Source organism: Ambystoma mexicanum, chromosome 9, assembly GCF_040938575.1.
Source record: "Ambystoma mexicanum isolate Mex_15411 chromosome 9, UKY_AmexF1_1, whole genome shotgun sequence".
Lineage (NCBI taxonomy): Eukaryota > Metazoa > Chordata > Amphibia > Caudata > Ambystomatidae > Ambystoma > Ambystoma mexicanum.
The window spans coordinates 959,163,740-959,180,082 of NC_090931.1; the positions used below are offsets into that span (position 1 = coordinate 959,163,740).

The 16,343-nt window shown below is 46.5% G+C and overlaps 1 protein-coding gene across 3 annotated transcripts in view; it reads left to right on the forward strand.

The window, feature by feature from the left end:
• Nucleotides 1-16,343, forward strand: part of FASTKD1 (FAST kinase domains 1) — a 677,639-nt gene that overhangs the window by 478,701 nt on the left and 182,595 nt on the right. For 2 of the 3 annotated variants that reach the window (XM_069616163.1, XM_069616164.1), the window contains one exon: nt 12,889-13,017. The exons of the other annotated variant lie outside the window; for it this stretch is intronic. In XM_069616163.1, the coding sequence (XP_069472264.1) occupies nt 12,889-13,017 (129 nt within the window). The remainder of the gene's footprint in view (nt 1-12,888; nt 13,018-16,343) is intronic. 3 annotated transcript variants of the gene reach the window in all.

Consider the following 16,343-nt stretch of genomic DNA (forward strand, 5'->3'; position numbering starts at 1 on the left):
ATAGAGAGTCTCCAACTATAACTGATCACCAGCCCTACTTACATTCCCTTCTACTTAATAATACTGAGATGTGGAAGAAGGTTGGAGTAATGAAAATCACTAGAAGCAGGAAGGCAACGCTGCATTCTAGTGGTTGGAGAAGATAGCAGGTGCCGGGACATTGAAATACAGCTGACCTGAACAGAGCAAGACACTTGCCTCGCCCAACGCTGGTTGCGACACCACAGGAAAGCAAGCTACAGACAGGAGCAGAGACTATGTTGTGAGCGTTGTCCAAAGAAGTCAGGTAGAGGAAGGTTTACTGCGCTGGTGCATCATGAGCTGATAATGGAGGAAGAAGACCAGATTGGAGCGGAGGAGCCGAAGGAACGTGTTTCGCAGCCAGTGAGCAGGCTGCAGTGAGAGCGGTGAGATGCGAGGGACCCAGAATCCGCCAACAGAGACCAGTAAGCACAGAGAAGGACATTGGGACATGGGGACAATTCAGAGCGAATGCCACGTACCATTATCACACCAAGGGAACTGGGACATTAAGAACTGCTGACAAAGGGTTGCTGACCAGTGTATGAAATTATAATTAAATGGATACAAGAGAAAGTGATTAAGGATGAGAAGTGTAAATCTGGGATTTGCACCCAAATACTGAATCGCCTGAAAAAACTCTGGCAGGAGAGTAAACCAGGCATTGGAGAAAAGGGGAGGAATCCCCTGCATTTGAACTGAAGGTGGAATCTAAAAAAGAACCATACCCCTTTGGAGTGTGAACGTTACCTTGACTTGTGAACGTTGCCTTGACTTGTGGAAATTGAGAAAATCTCAAATGGAAGAATCATCCCTTTTCGAGTTTGAACATTGTTGAACTGTGAAACTGAAGGAAACTTGGGGAAGAGGTAGAGTATATTAAAGTGACATTGAAAAGCTTTGTGTTTGGAACTTTGGAAAGAAGCGGCAGGTGTTCAGCTAAAAGACATACTCATGTTCACGTTATAGTGAGTTTAGTGTTTGAGGGTCAGCTTAGAATTGTGGAAACAGGACAGAGAACTATTTTGATATGGATATTTTGACACATACGTTTCTTAGTTTTGTTGAATCAGGGAAACCCCTCGGAGAGTTGGGGATAGGTAGGATTTCCCCCCAAACTCACTTTTATTTTATTAATAAAAGTCTTTAATGAACACCAAAAATGCCACTGTGTCCCGTCATCTCTGCTAGGTTGGACCAAACTGTCAAGTTCAGCACTTTTAAGAGGAGTTTTGGTGTTGACTCAAATATGGTTGTGAAAGGGATCAGAGTCTACTGGGGTGATCATCAAGTGTCTGTGGGATCCGGTCTCTCTCTCCCCGGTCCTGTGGTTGTACGCGGGCAGTGTCAGCTGGCAATTCGGGGAAATCAGGAAATTGTCAGACTAGGACTTTGACTCAACCTCTACGTTTCATGTTTCTCGAGCCACATGAAACTGAGATCCTGTGAATGTCTGGTTCTATGCATTGGTGAGTGAGTTTGTCAGATAAACCCTAGCGTGCCCATGTTTTCTACTGCTTCAAATGCCTCTGTTTTGATGTGATTTTGTTAGTCCCACCCAGAGGTTAAAATACTCATCAGAAGGACTTGTGATACAGTTTGGGAACACAGAGCTATGCCAGCGAGTTTCTCTAGTAAGGTAGAGCTATGCCCTGATGTTTGATGAAATGATAAATTAAGGTATGAGTTAGGTTTGGGGGAACATCGTAAGGATTGCAACTAGAATAACTGGTAGCTGGAGGTGCATATTACAGTGCATGTTAGGTTTTCCAGGTAGAGCATTGTCACCACACATCCTCTATTGCTCTGCCTGTTTCTGAAGGTCAACTTGTAGAAATGTGGAATTAGTTTATCCAAGATGATGGATGCATTTTCAGAGATTTAGTTTTCTATTATACCGTAGAATGTTGAAATGCTCTTCAAGTATTACAATCATATACTTAGTTTCTAGCCTAGGTATTCTCCTCATTTGCTTGACATTGGGCCTCATTACAACTCTGGTGGTAGCCGTGCCGTTAAAAATGGCACGGCTGCCGCCGGAGTTGCATTTTTTACGGCACCCGTGAATGGGCAAGAACCGGGTCATGCAGAGTTAGGCAGACCCAGTACTTGCCCCTTTTCGGGTGCCGGAATCAAGGGCCTCCTCATCCCCATTCTGCCCAATAGGGCTGAATGGGGATGGGGACGTCGGGTGCACTGGCACATGCAGGGTTGTGCCGGTGCATCTGACATGCTGTGCTCGCTGAGCAAAAACCTGGTGGGCTGTCGGGCACCCGCGAGCACAGCCCGTAGTATGGCAGCCCGGGAACTACGGTACCAGCATGCTTACCAGTACCGTAGTTCCCGGACCGCCATGCTTGTAATGAGGCCCATTGTCATTATAAGGCCATATGCTCCCTCTTTCTAGATTTGCCATCGAATACGTAGGTGGCCACATTTTCTTCACAGCATTGGCATCATATGCCAAGTATTATCACAGTGCCTACCATTCTGAGGTACTCACGTCATATGGTAATTATTGCTAGTATGTGGCAAGTATTGGCATTTATGGCAATTTCCTGAAATGAGGAGCAGCAGAAAAGGGTTAAAAATGGTACTATGTTTTAAAGTTTGTCAAGTGTTCCTGAACTCTAATCTCTATTTTGTCAGGAATTTGGTTTCACTTCTCGCAGGGTTTATCTCAGTCTCTTCATCAAGTGTAATTAGGAGCCTTGAATCCAAGTCCTAGGATTCAGTGTTTTTCCTTCAATGCCTTTCCTTGTTGGCTCCATGAACTTTGCCTCCCTGGCCCAGCATTCGTCGTCTCTTTTCAATCACTTTTTCAGTTGGCTCTAGGGACTTTGTCTCTAAGTTCCAGCATGTATGGCTTCTCCTTTCAATCACTTTCTCCAGTGAGCCTTGCTTTGGTTGTCCTCTCGGTTAACTCACGTGCCCTAAGAGGAAGGTGGGCTACCAAGTCTGTGGCTCAACATAAATCCAACTGGCTTAGACCTCAATTTGTTGCATAAAGCAACCTTGTTATAGTGGAACATGCAAATACACTGCTCACCTTTAAAAGTATATATGCTTACAAATTAATGTGCTAGAAATGGTCAAAAATAAACATTTATTCTAATGTACTCCTTCCTCCCTTGGATTGCTCATCTATAATATGTATCTTCCAGCGCGAGTTAACCTTCGGAATCTTTCATCTGCCAGGGGGCACAACGCAGCTCTGCGTTGGTTCCGCCCGATGCCTCTACGCGCACCACGCTGCAAATGATGCTGGGGCCAGTAAATACAGAGGTGCTGCACCCGTGACCTTGATTCCTTTTTTCTGCACAGTCTGATTGCTACTATGAACACAGCTCTTAGCTCAAAACCGGCGTGGATTGCGGGTGACAAATGTCTGTGTCGGACCCGCTGTGCATATGCCTTTACTGCCTTGGGGATGGCCGCAATGCGCAGGACTGCACATCATGCTAGCCGATGCACCCAAAGGCGCGCCGAAAACGCAAATTGAAACTGTTCACCTTTTTCCACAAGGAGTGAGAGAATAAGCAGGCCTGGTCAAGGCTGTAGAGCATGATGCAGAGGAGCGGAAAAGAAGAAAAAGAAGCACTCTGAGAGGTCGAGGTCGCCTGGTGGTTCTTCACAGCATCACCCATCTGTCTTTGAAGAAGGGGATTCAACACTCCCAAGAAAGGCCAGGAGGATGGGGCCCCACAGGTACCTTTTCAGACTAAGTCCTCTTCACTGGACGAATGGGAGGCATTCTGTTTAAAGGTGCTTGACATCTTTGCTAAGGCGCTGGCAGCTTCAGCCCTGCCTGTGGCACCAGATGCTCCAGCAGAACTGGTAGACACCACTGTGCTTGGAGGAGGTAGCAGAGCGACCGCAGTACAACGTGACAAGATTGTTAGGAAGGGGCGCACCATTCAGTCTTTGTACGTCGGCACCCCCACATATGGACCCGGAGCATGTGCGCTGTCAGAGTTGCTAAAAAGTTCCTTCCATTCCCAAGAATGGCATATATGTCTCATTTGAAGGACATTTATGATGAAGAGGGTGATATTCCTTTAGGAATGGAACCCTTCCACCCCACGGAGGTGAGGGACTTCCCAGAGGAGTTTTACTGGAAACAGGGTGACTTGGTGGATCTAGCAGCCAAAAAGTGGCCTGGATACCTCTCCAGAAATCGACTTGCCTGCTGCCGCGCAGACAATCCCCAGGCTGCTTTTCAGCATCTAATGGCAAAGGTGGTCGACACCCTTGGGCTGTCGGCCCCCTCACAGCCTAAGGTGTAGTATGACCTGTGCAACATTTTTGATGAGGGTCCTAAGAAGGAGACCTTGCTGCTTTTCAATCAGGCTGTGGAGGGTGCCGTGGTGGAGCTTTGGGCTAAACCGGCATCACTTCTCACAGTGAACCGTGACTTGGCCAAAAAGCAAAGGCCGGCCCCTTTGCACCCCTTGTTTTGCTCTGCCCACTCTTCTCTGCAGCGTTTGGTGATACAGGCGGCTACGTCGAACCTCAAGACCACCTAATTTCGCCATTGCCCCCAGACAGGGAGAGCAAACAGTTGGATGCATGTTTGGCTCCTCAACCTGGGTCTCTGGTGCACCAATACCTTTTGTGCCCTGGCCAAATTCTCCTTTGGCTTCTGGTCCGTGATAACCGAGGCGGTGGAGCAAATCCCCGAAAGGGGAGATGCAGGACAGCTTTCAGGACATTATTAAAAGATAGCAAGGAAGTCTACCGTCAATTTTTGCAGTTTGGCCTGGACACTGCAGACACTGTTGCTAGGACGATGGTTACCAGCACTGTCTTGAGGGCTGTTTCTTGGCTGAAGGATGTCTGGTTTCCCTAGTGACATCCAGGAGAAGCCCCAGGGCATGCCCTTTGATGGCATGATCTTGTTCGGCGCCAAGGCTGACGAGTTGCTCCAGAGGTTCCAGGCCTCTAAGGCGACCGTCAAGTCAGGGTTGATGGTGTAGCAGAAGCGTCTGGCAAGCCCGGCGGGCAGGGACTGGAGTTTTTGTCCCTTTGCCTCTTACGCCCAGAGCGATAGAGGCCAGACTTCCTCGGGCAGGCAAGGACACTGCCATCCCTACAGGGGCTGGGGACACGGTGCGCCTAGAGGAGGCCTCTGTGCCCTCTGCAACCCCTGGCGCGAAGCCTCTGTGAAGCCATTCATCCCCTGTAGGGGGCAGAAAACATAGTTGCCAACATGACCCATTCCTGGGTCTGTAGGTGCTTACCCAGTCTTCGGTTTATCTTTGTATTCTGGGTATTGTAGTTCCACGTTCCCCATTATAAAACTCAGGCTACAATTTCCAGAATGCAAAGGAAAAAACAGGACTAGATAAGCACCTACAGATTGGAATCGGTAATGTTGATAACTAGGCGAATGCCCCAATTTGGAGAGGAATGGAGAATTATCACCTCAGACGCCTGGGCCTTGCAGGTCGTACAGCAGGGATAATGCTTCCCCTCTGCCTCTCTCCCTCTAGATCATACCCCTTAACTCCGGAAACCTCTTCTGCTGGAGGAGATCCATCAGCTTCTGGCAAAAGGGGCCATAGAGATGGTACCCTGCTTGGAATGAGACAGGGGTTTGGTACTCGACATACTTCTCGTGCTAAAGGACGGTGGACTGAGACCCATTCTGAATTTGCAGCTTCTGCACTTGTACTTGCACAAGGAGAAGTGCATGTGAACGACTGGCTTGTTTCCCTGGATCTCCAGGATACTTACTTCCAGGTGGTTATCCACATAAAGCACAGGAAGTTCCTGAGTTTCGAAGTGGGGAACTGTCACTACCAGCTCAAAGTCCTCCCTTTTGGTCTTTCTTCAGCAACCAGGGTTTTCACGAAGCAGCTAGCAGTAGTGGTGGCTCGCCTCAGGAGGCAAGGCATTCATGTCTTTCCCTACCTGGATAACTGGCTCATCCAAGCATGCTCACCACATCTAACGTTGGCACATGTGTACCGAACGTGCAGCCTGTCGCACAGCTTGGGCTTCTCCCTGAACTTTAAGAAGTCCCAGGTTTCGCCATCCCAGTCCCTCCTATTTATCGGGGCGGTCTTGGACTCCTGCCTAGGTTAGGGTTTCCCACCCGAGGACAGAGAGGCAAACATCTTCAAGATCGACCAGGTTTTCAACCTCAAATGACAGTTTTAACCTTTTGATTTTCTGTGCTTTCTGGGTCTGATGGCATTGTGCATCTTGGTGGTACCAGAGGCCCGTGTGCCCGTGAGGTCGCTACAGTGGCTTCTGAGCTCTAAAAAGTCCTAGTTTCAGGGATGGACCTCAGACGACCTTCTGGTCTCGGAGAGAATCTGGAGACCACCAATGGTAGTCTGTGAAGGGCAACCTCCTGAAGTGTTCTCTTTTTTTTCCGTCAACCCTGGCCACAAGTGACCCTAGTGTCAGAGATGTGTCTGAAGGGCTGGTGTGCTCACCTACAAGATCTGACTGAGCGGATTGCGGTCCCCATTTGAGTGCCGGGAGCAAATCGGTCTGCTGGAGCTGAGGGTGATGAGGCTGGCCCTGGTTACTTTCCTCCCCTCTCTGAAGGGCAAGACATCACTGGTCCTTACAGACCATACCATACCGTAGCCGTGCATTACCTCAACAAGAGGGGTGGCGTGAGCTCCCTGCCACTGTGCAGAGAAGTAATGTGATTGTGGTTCTGGGCTCTGGAAAACAGCTTGTCTGTGACTGCGAACCATCTGGCCAGCAAGAAGAACACTCTAGCGGATTCACTGAGCAGGCAGTCTTCAATTTCCCATGAATGGGAGCTCTGCCAGGAAGTTCTGCAGGAGATTTTCTCCCACGGAGGTACTCCCCAGGTGGACCTCTTCGCTTCCAGTGTAAACAGGAAGTGCAGGCGCATCTGCTCCAGGGAATTTCCTCGTCTGAGTGCTCTGGGGGATGTATTCATGACCTGCTCTATGCGCTCCCACCGATCCCTTTCATTCTTCTGGATCTCCGGAGACTGCTTCTGTTCGGGGCCACGATTTGATCGCTCCTGGGCCCAGAGAATGTGGTACCAGAGTTGTTGAACATGGCCACCTGTCCTCAATGGCATCATCTGCAGAGGACAGACCTCTTCTCCCACTTGGGAGGGGAGGGTCCTGCACCCAAACCTCTGCAGCCTGAATCTTCATGCCTGGCTGCTGAAATCCTGAGATATTGGCAGTGAGATTTGTCAGAGGCTGTTCTGAACATACTCCTATCTGCTAGAAGACCCACCACCAAGTCCATTTATGCCTGCAAGTGGCAGATGTTTTCATCTTGGTGCTTGGAGAAGGATCTTGACCCTTTTACTTGCTCCACTTCCTGGATTTCTTCTGTCTTTGGCCCGGACAGGCCTACCAATTGGTACAGTGAAGGGGTAATCTTGTGGGTATTTCGATCTTCAAGAGGAGCCCCTGGAGCAGAGCTCCTTTTCACAATCCCCACAGTTATTCAATTTCTGAGGGGTCTTCCCAATATGTTTCCCCATACGCCATGTTTATTGTTCAGTTGTGGGATTTCAATGTAGTGTTGATGTTTTTAATGGGAGCTCCATGAACGTCCCTTCATTCTTGTTTGCTAGGACTGCTCAACCATAAGGTGATTATCCTGGTTGTCATCACTTTCGCTAGATGGGTGAGTGAGCTCCAGGCTCTGTCTATTATTCCTCCCTACTTTGTTTTCTCGAAGGAGAAGGCATGTTGAGAGTTGGACCCTCCTTCTTTCTGAAGGTGGTCTCTTTCCATCTCTCTCAAAAGACCCATCTACCAGTCTTCTTTCCTCCTCCTCATGCTTCCATGGCAGATGTGGATCCGGTGCAGGCCCTCAAGTTCTACATCTATCGGACACAGGAGAACAGGACTGATGACCAGCTTTTCATTGGTTACCTGGGTGCCTGTGCAGGTAGAGCAGTTACGAAGCAGACCTTGTCTCGATGCATCACTCTCTGCATGTGTGAATGCTACGATCTGCCCAGCAAGGATATCCCTAAGGGTTGTGGGGCTCGCTCCACCAGAGTGTTGGCTTCCTTGCACACGTTTGCTAAGCATTACTGCTTGGATTCAATGTCTGGTTGTTTCTGCAGGGCTGTCTTCAGAGCTTTCTGGTTTACGTGGTGTCCTTGCTACCCTCCCTCTACCAGGTTGTTGTGCTGCTTTGGGAGCCTATCATAGATGAGAATCGGTATGAGGAAGGAGTCAATTAGAAGAACAAATTACTTACGTTCAGTAATATTCTTTCTGATGGATGTTCCTCCCACTGATTCCTCATCGCCCTGCCTAGCTGCCCCACTTATTCGGTGTCCATTTTTCGAGTTTTGAAAACAACCGTAATACTCTGCAACTTCCACTAGATGTCGGCCTATGCATAGCATGTGAATCTAGGCAGATACAAGCACCAGAAATACGATTATGGTGAGTAATGTATTCCATATATAACATTTTCTATAGAGCAGTAGCGCTGGAAAATGGATATTATAGATGTAGAATCCGTAGGAGAAACGTTCATCAGAAAGAACATTACCGAAGGTAAGTCATTTACTCTTTCAGTTTATCAACAGGCATCCAATAACCAATCCGTAGTAATAGAATCACCGGACCTCTGTTTTAGTAAACATTTTAAGAGTTGCTTTGTATGGGGGGCATTCAAGAAATGTCCTTGTCATTATTTTCAGACGTGAAAGCGGACGTAGATTCCTGAACATATTTATTTCAGGGTAAGCATCTGCTAAAGGGTTTAGTTTCAAGATCTATAGCCCGGGTGCCTGCTCTGCCATAGAATTCTGGGCACAGACAGTCGGGGAACATATGTCTGAGCTAGCTCTCAAAAATGTCCTCCAACATGGGCGCATTAAGAAACAGTATTTGAAAGTGTCAGAGCTGCATGCGTATTCAGTAGAAAAATTGAGATGTAACTAAACCAATGTATTAAAATGCTCACAGTGCTTTCTGAGGCTTAAAGTATCCTTCAACAATTATTGTGATATCTGAACTTTTAAGTGTGAAGAAATAAATTGTTACCCATGATGCAATCTTTGTCTGTACAAAAATCCAATGTTTAGTAAAATAGACATAAAACATAAAGGTATCTAAAATGTGGGAGGAAAAAGGCGGACCCTTAATTATGCTTCTAAGTAACGGAAATATAACAGTGTAAACAGAAAAATGGAAAGTGAAATCAAAGAAGGAAAGCACCTAGTTGGTACAGAGCCACGCCTATGTAGAGCCAGATTGAAGAAAACAAAAAAAAGGCAAAATCCATGCTGTAGCCTGAAGATTTAAGGATAAAAATAGCAAAGCTATTAAAACAATTATTTTTTTAAAAGTACACCTGTCAAGAGCCAAAAAGAATGAAGACCGAGAAGCTACCTTATTAGTAACTGAGAGTTTCTGAAAAAAGTATAGAATTTGAGACGGAAAGGGCACAAATTTACAAATATTATTTGTGTATACTGGGATGAAGTCCCCTGCCTAATTATGCAGGTTTCTCATCAGGTGACTAAAGGGGCAGTGTACCGCCCCAAGCTAGAGGACTATGGGTCTGGGGGCAGATCCCTTGTTTAGTCACACTTCACCCCTATGGAGGGCAGACTAGTCACAGAAAACACCATGATACTGACCCCTTCAGCCATTTATAAGAGGTGCCTTTGAGCAACCGTTGCCTGCAGCTCTGTTGCACTAGCACCAAACAGCAACCCGTCAGTGATACATTAGGTTACAAACACTGGTCTTTAAGAAAGGGAGAGACTGAGCTTTCGTTCAGCAACAACAGTATACTGTGTGAGGGATTGCTGTTCTGCGCTCTGGCAGACATCAGCAGTCGGGTTCCTGCGCAATTTCACTGGTGGACTCCCTCAGACCCTAGTTCCTCTTGCAATCTGCAAAGCAAATTTTCCAGGGAACACAGGAGGCTAAGATATAGAGCCATCTGCACTCACTCAACGGAGCAATCACCAGAGAAGTATGACGTGTTTAAACCACATACCACGCATTTGCTAGTGGTTTCAAATGACAGTGTCAATGCAGGAGTACATCATAGCTTCCACATCTCGTTGCAAACACTGGTTATAATGTCTATGAAGTCCATTGTGGCGGACCAGCCCTTTATAGGCTTGGTCCACCTCCCTCATCAATTAATGAACCAATCTAAGCCCAGGGTACATATCCACTTCCCTCTCCCCACCAATTCACAGGCCCAGATATAGACCCCCACAGGAAGTCTGGCCAACACAGGAGGGATAACCAGACTGTATAAACCAGAGCCTCAGTCATTGGAGGTATGGAGAAGGAGCTAGTGTAATGACCTGTGAAGTGGGTGGGTGGCAGGGAGGGAGGAAGGAGAGTGAAATGGCAACATCCAGAGTATATATAGCATCTGAGTCAGTGGCATCTTGAAAGATATGATCTTGAGGAATCTGTGGAACGTTGTAATTGGAAAGAAGCACCATATTCTTGTGCATAACCAGATTGCCTGAACATACTCTTGAGCCCCTCAAACACCAGCAGTACTCGATCTTGGTCTTGTAACAGTGCAAAACTGCCTTGGAAACCAACCCCAGTAGCACAACAAACTTTCGGAGTCTCGTCTCTTTAAAAGATAATCCATATATAATGGACGAACATGCATCCATAATAATGCAAACATTCAGCCCTGCCCAACACCCTACTTGTGTCTGCAAACTCCTTTCCCTCCCTCTTAATCCTTGCTGATGCTATTCCTCACACCAAACTAATATCTGTTTACCCTGTGCAAAGTCACAATAGGCTTCTGACAAGGAGTCTGTGCTTTAAAAGTGCTACGGTGGGTATTAGGGAAAAAGCATGCTCGCATTACATAACAACAGTGGTTATAAAATCCCTTGTTGCTATCCGGAATAAGTACTGCCTGTAGCTGCCTCCTTGAAGAGCTGCATACCTTCTAAAAGCGGCTCTGGAGAAAAAGTGCATGTTTGGCATTGGTGGGAAGATACATGAATAGGGTCCCTGAACTATTGCCCTACTAGTAGCAGTGCCCAATGGTCCTCCGTGTTGGTCCAGAGGCAAGAAATAAAAGTCAGACTCTGGCCCATATTTGTACTCAACATACCAACCAAGGGTAGTGCATTTTGTGTCGCATCAGGGTAGTCATTGGCTGATGTCTGCTACTTACCACTCTGGCCACTGGATGAGCTACTTCTGTGGTAATTGAATCCTCAAAAATCATTCAGTTCTGTCTGTTGTCAAATTGCCTAAAGCGCTTTCAATGGATGCCAAGTACAAATGACTGCTAGATTCAGCCCATGTGGCACCAAACTTTCAATTGGTAAACTGCTCTCCATTGAAGGCTGCAAAATTCTCTTCATGTAAGAGCCATTCCGTCCTGTAAGGATCATGTCTACATTGCCTGAGCGAAGATGGTACAAGCCTTTCTGGTAAACTTGCTTTCTAAGCCAAGGAATTTTGCATCGTTGTCCATACAGAGGGTCCTAGAAGAAGCGTGGTCATCTTGCCTATCCTTAAAAGCTGCTGAATATATGAGTGAAAGGACAGGAGCATGGGAAGAAGCACATGGGTACCAGGATCAACTAAAAGATGTTTGTCAAGCTAAAGGGCAGGGGTAGGCTGTTTGCAGGTAACCACTAGAGGTCTTGGGCGGATTAGGTGGAGTGTGTAGTGAAGCAGGCTGAACCATTACTGATACCAGGTGGGGCATGAACGGTTTCTGTTTAAGTACATGCTTTGGAAAGCTCTTGAAATAATTGTCAATGAAGTGTTAAGGTCGGTTGTGAACTTTCGTGAAGTGCCCAGGAGCTGAGCCTTTGATCACAAAGTTTGGCAAAGGGCAACAGGGTATACTGTAACAAGTATGGCAGGTTTGACCAGAGCAGGTGCATAATGGAAACTATACACATCTTGGATCTTTGTAGGCATGCACTGTAGCGGTGCGCTTAATTTGCCTAAATGGGTACTGAAGCATTCGGACAGTAACATATTAGATTGCAGCCTGGTAACCCGGAAATAAATAAAGGTGACCGGGGCCTTTTAAAGCTTTTGATAAGGTAGTTGTTTCAATCTTATTTGCCATGCATAGTCAGCTGATCAGTAAATAAACACCCCTCATCAGAAAAAGTCTAAGGATGGAATCGAGCAACACATTGGGAATTCGACCATCACTGTTCGTTCAGTTGCCCACTGATTTCTGTCCCACTGTGTGATCAAACCTGTAGTTTACCTTCAATCCGCACTCTGAACCCATGATCCCCATCTTAAGGTGGTTCAGAAATCGGTAGTCCCAATACATGCAACATAACCTAATTCAAGTTCCCAATGTTCTCCCGGACCACTGATCATTAAACCCCAGTGCCTGACCCCATTCTGGAGCAATTACCACCATTGCATTTAGTTTAAGTCACATATCCCATGCTTCCAAGGAAAGACTGCAGCCCAAGGCTCGACCCATCCTTTCCTTTGCACCATACATTAATGTTAATATTGACACACTTCCACATAACTGTATTCTTTCTTAACCGGCAGTTAATGGGTTAAACAATTGTGAGATTCTGTTCACGATAACAAAACTGGAAGTCTGTTTTTACAGGTTTGAAGCTTTTTCTCCTTTGACTCCTCAAGGCTTTGTCTCAAGGGAGAGCCACTCAAGATTCTGTCTTTAGGAGACAACAGACCTGAAATATGATATTCAATGAGAATTGGAGTTTCCATCGGGGAAGATGGTCGTGACTCCATTGAAGCTTGCTAATACTTCCATAAATGTTTAAGGATGGTGGGGTTGTATGTAACTGAACACATGGTTTACAACTAAACAGAGTGGCTGTGAGATTAACAATGAAGTAAATAAATATGTAATATTTTGGCATCCTGTTTATTTTCTCAGGTTCATTTGACCCTCATCTCCTGGTTCTGCTTGGTTATTCACTGGCGGTTGCTGAGTACTTCCCCGAAGCACTGACAAAGGAAATATTTAACATTGAATTCCTTGCCAAGTTGGATGCCCAGCTTGAAAGTATGAGTTTTTACTTCTGAGATGATGTTGCCATATTCATCTGAACCTGTGCATAGAAGGTTACTCTTTTTTGGTAATATTGTGCTTGTTTTAATACAGTCATTGAGAGTTGCATTTTGACTCTGAGGGGAAAAATGTAAATCATTATTTCTGAGGCGCTGTCATCTGACACTATTGCAAAAAATCCCTGTTGTTTCCTTGCAACTCTTAGGAGCTCATCTGTAGAACAATCCATACGTTCAGTAGGTGGGAGCAGGGGTTCAAATGATGGAGATGCATCTTCCCTCTGAAGCTACACAGGCTGGGTCAGCCTCCCATCATTAAAGACTCTCCCACAGTGTCAGCTGGGGGCGGAGTTCAGGACGGCTATGCAGCAAGTCTAATTGAATTTGCATTGTTTGTGGTATTCACCACTGACTCCAATAGTCACTTGAAGTATTGGCTAACACAGTATTGTAGATAAATTGGTTTATTTAGATCCATAGATAAACCCACCGGCTCCACCACAGCTAACAGTTCCTCTCTCAGTTCACTCAGATCAGCATCCTTTCTCCTGGGTTCCATATTCTATATTCCCTCTTCTATTACATCACTGTCCCACAATTACATATAAAGGTGTTAACTAAATGCATGTTCATGTACTAAGATATTACATCACTCACACCTCTTCCTTGCAAAGATTAAATGGACTTCAACCTACCCTTGCAAAGATCTCCTCAAAAAGAGCTGTCGTAGCAAGACTAAGCAAATACTCGGAAGGCAAGGTTTCGCTCGGATGTGCAAGGGTGAATCCTTCACATAGGACTTAGCTCCTGGATAGAGCCAAGTTAGCATGGTACTCCCAGCTACCAAGAGCTACATTTGGCTCCCAAAGCCAACTGGTGCCATACAAATGTACGTATCTGGCGTTAGCTATGTGTCTAGCAATTTGTATAAAAGGTGCAATAGTAAACCACAGAAGACAGGTTAAGCATGAATGGTCACATGAACTGGACTCAAAGTTACAGTTCCATCTCATTTGGAGTTTAGTTTTGTTACACATTACATATTACCACCTCCTGCTGCGGGACCAGCAGAGACCAAGAGAGTGGGCAAGGTCTCATCACAGAAATGGAGGTGGCAGCAGAGATAGAAAGGTTTTGTCAGGAAAAGATTAGTTCAGATACAGTGGCAGATTTATGAAGCAGGAGCAAACATAGGAAATGACTAAATGAACGGTAGCAGCAAGAAGGAAGAACTGACAGAAAACAAAAAAATAAAAAGGAAGGCAATTTAAAGAGAAGGCAAAAGGTGAAGTAACATGGTAAGAGACAGCAATAGAGTACAAGACATAGCAGCACGCCAATAGAAAGTGTGGTTCGAGGAATGTTCATTTTCGGTGCATGCCAGAGTACAGCATAAAAAGCAAGTTCCGTCAGCTTTCAGTCACTCGATTCTTGAGGATTGACTTTAATAGCGCCCGGGACTTGATGAAAATCGTGACATCCAGGAGCTGTTTCCAGCTCCTGCTCCATGAATTCCAATTTCAGCCTCTGCAAATGCAGTATGGTAAGGTTGCAGTTGCTACTTGTACATCATTGCTGGACTGTGCCTTATGTGCGAAGTCTGATATGATCAAATTTGCTTTCAAAGACAAAAATAAGCACAATTACTAACTAGGCTTTTGCAGAGTTTACTTCCATCCCGTTGGTTCCTTTGTATGGCCTTACTTACTCTTGCTGGGCGTCACAGAAACAGCATTTTGTTCTGTGTTTCAGGTGCTTTTTTTCTTGTAAAGCCTGTTTAGTAAATTTGGTTGTATATTATGACCTTTTGCCAGAATCCCGGTGTTTGTGACTTCTCTCACTTTGCAAAGGTACGCATGCCTGCCCTGATTTGTATCTTCTTGTGAGGCGCTCTGATGCCAAAGGCACAGATAGTAATGAGGGTCACTAAGAGGTCCCTACCTCAGATACCTAGCTTATTACTGTGCTCACAGGTCTACTGGCTGCTACTGGTAGTGGCATTACGAATAATCTAGGAAAATCATTCTTTTTCAAAAATAGCCACTGTTTTAAAAGGCAAAACATCCATCAGCTCCCCCGCTATCCCCCACTATACGTTACATGAATAGATCTGAAATTATTCAAGTTCAAAAAGTATTATTAATGCATGACATCAACAATGTTTTCGCATGCAAAGAACTCGTGAATGCAATAATCAAGAATAAATACTAAATTGAACGTCACGTAATTAAATTTCTGATGTTTGTTAATCTGCTTAGAATCACATGCTGTGCATAGGTCCGACATCCAGTGGTCACTGCGGAGTATTGCATTTTGTTTTTCGTAGTCGAAAAGGGGACGTCGACAAGGCGTGTCTGTAACACTATCCCTATAGTGACGTGTGTTGTACCCACAATCCCTCACGTGTCGAGGTCCCTCAGATTGTTTTTTTCCGCCCAGCTACTGGTCGCCTTTACGCGGAGCTCCTCGAGAGACATTGCAGATTTCATCTCCTCGACCTTTGGTCGTTTTCCTATATTAATATAGAACATATCGATCCCCCCCTCGACGCTGTTGTGAAGCTGTCTCCGCCGAGCAAGATCTTCGACGGAGGGGACGAGCGGAGGAGATCCTTCGGCGTTGCCGAACACGTGGCCTGGCCTCGCAGGCCAAATACAGTAGGGAGAGTGGGGGTCGTGGGACATCTCTAGTTCTTTTCTGAGAATGCCTTTCCTTTTCCCCTTCCTTTCCCTTGGGGTGGTTATCACGTTTTATTGCCTCGGCTATGGAGAGGACACCCTTTAGGTTTTGCCCGCTTTGGAAGGGCAAGTTTACTTGGAAGGACAAGCATTCACGGTGTAACCGCTGCTTGCCCCTCGATCACAAAGAGGAAGGTTGCACGGCTTGTCGGCTTCTTAAGCCGAAGACTCTAAAAGACCGTAGGGTCAAGAGGTGGGCGGCCTACGCTATGTCGAAGGCCGACGCTCCACCCACCTTCGCTACCTCCGACAATGACGAGGAACGTGATACCCCGACCTCCGCTACGGAAGTCGAAAACCCCCCTAGAGAGCGCACACGCGCTTCGTCTGTCCCCGGCCCCGACGGGCTCGGCTCACGCCCTGCTTATGGGGATGAACACCCCGGCGACATTGACGCACACAAGACCACACATAAGCACACAACCCATAGCTCTTCTTTGCCGAAGGCGAAGAGAGCATCAGCGCCCAAGGAGACGCAGGTTTCACCGGCAGCCTCCTCGGACCGTTCGGGTTCGAAGCCCCTCTCGCAACCGCAGCCGCGACCAGCGACTGGGCTTTCGGCAAATAAGGGCGCCGCCCCCAA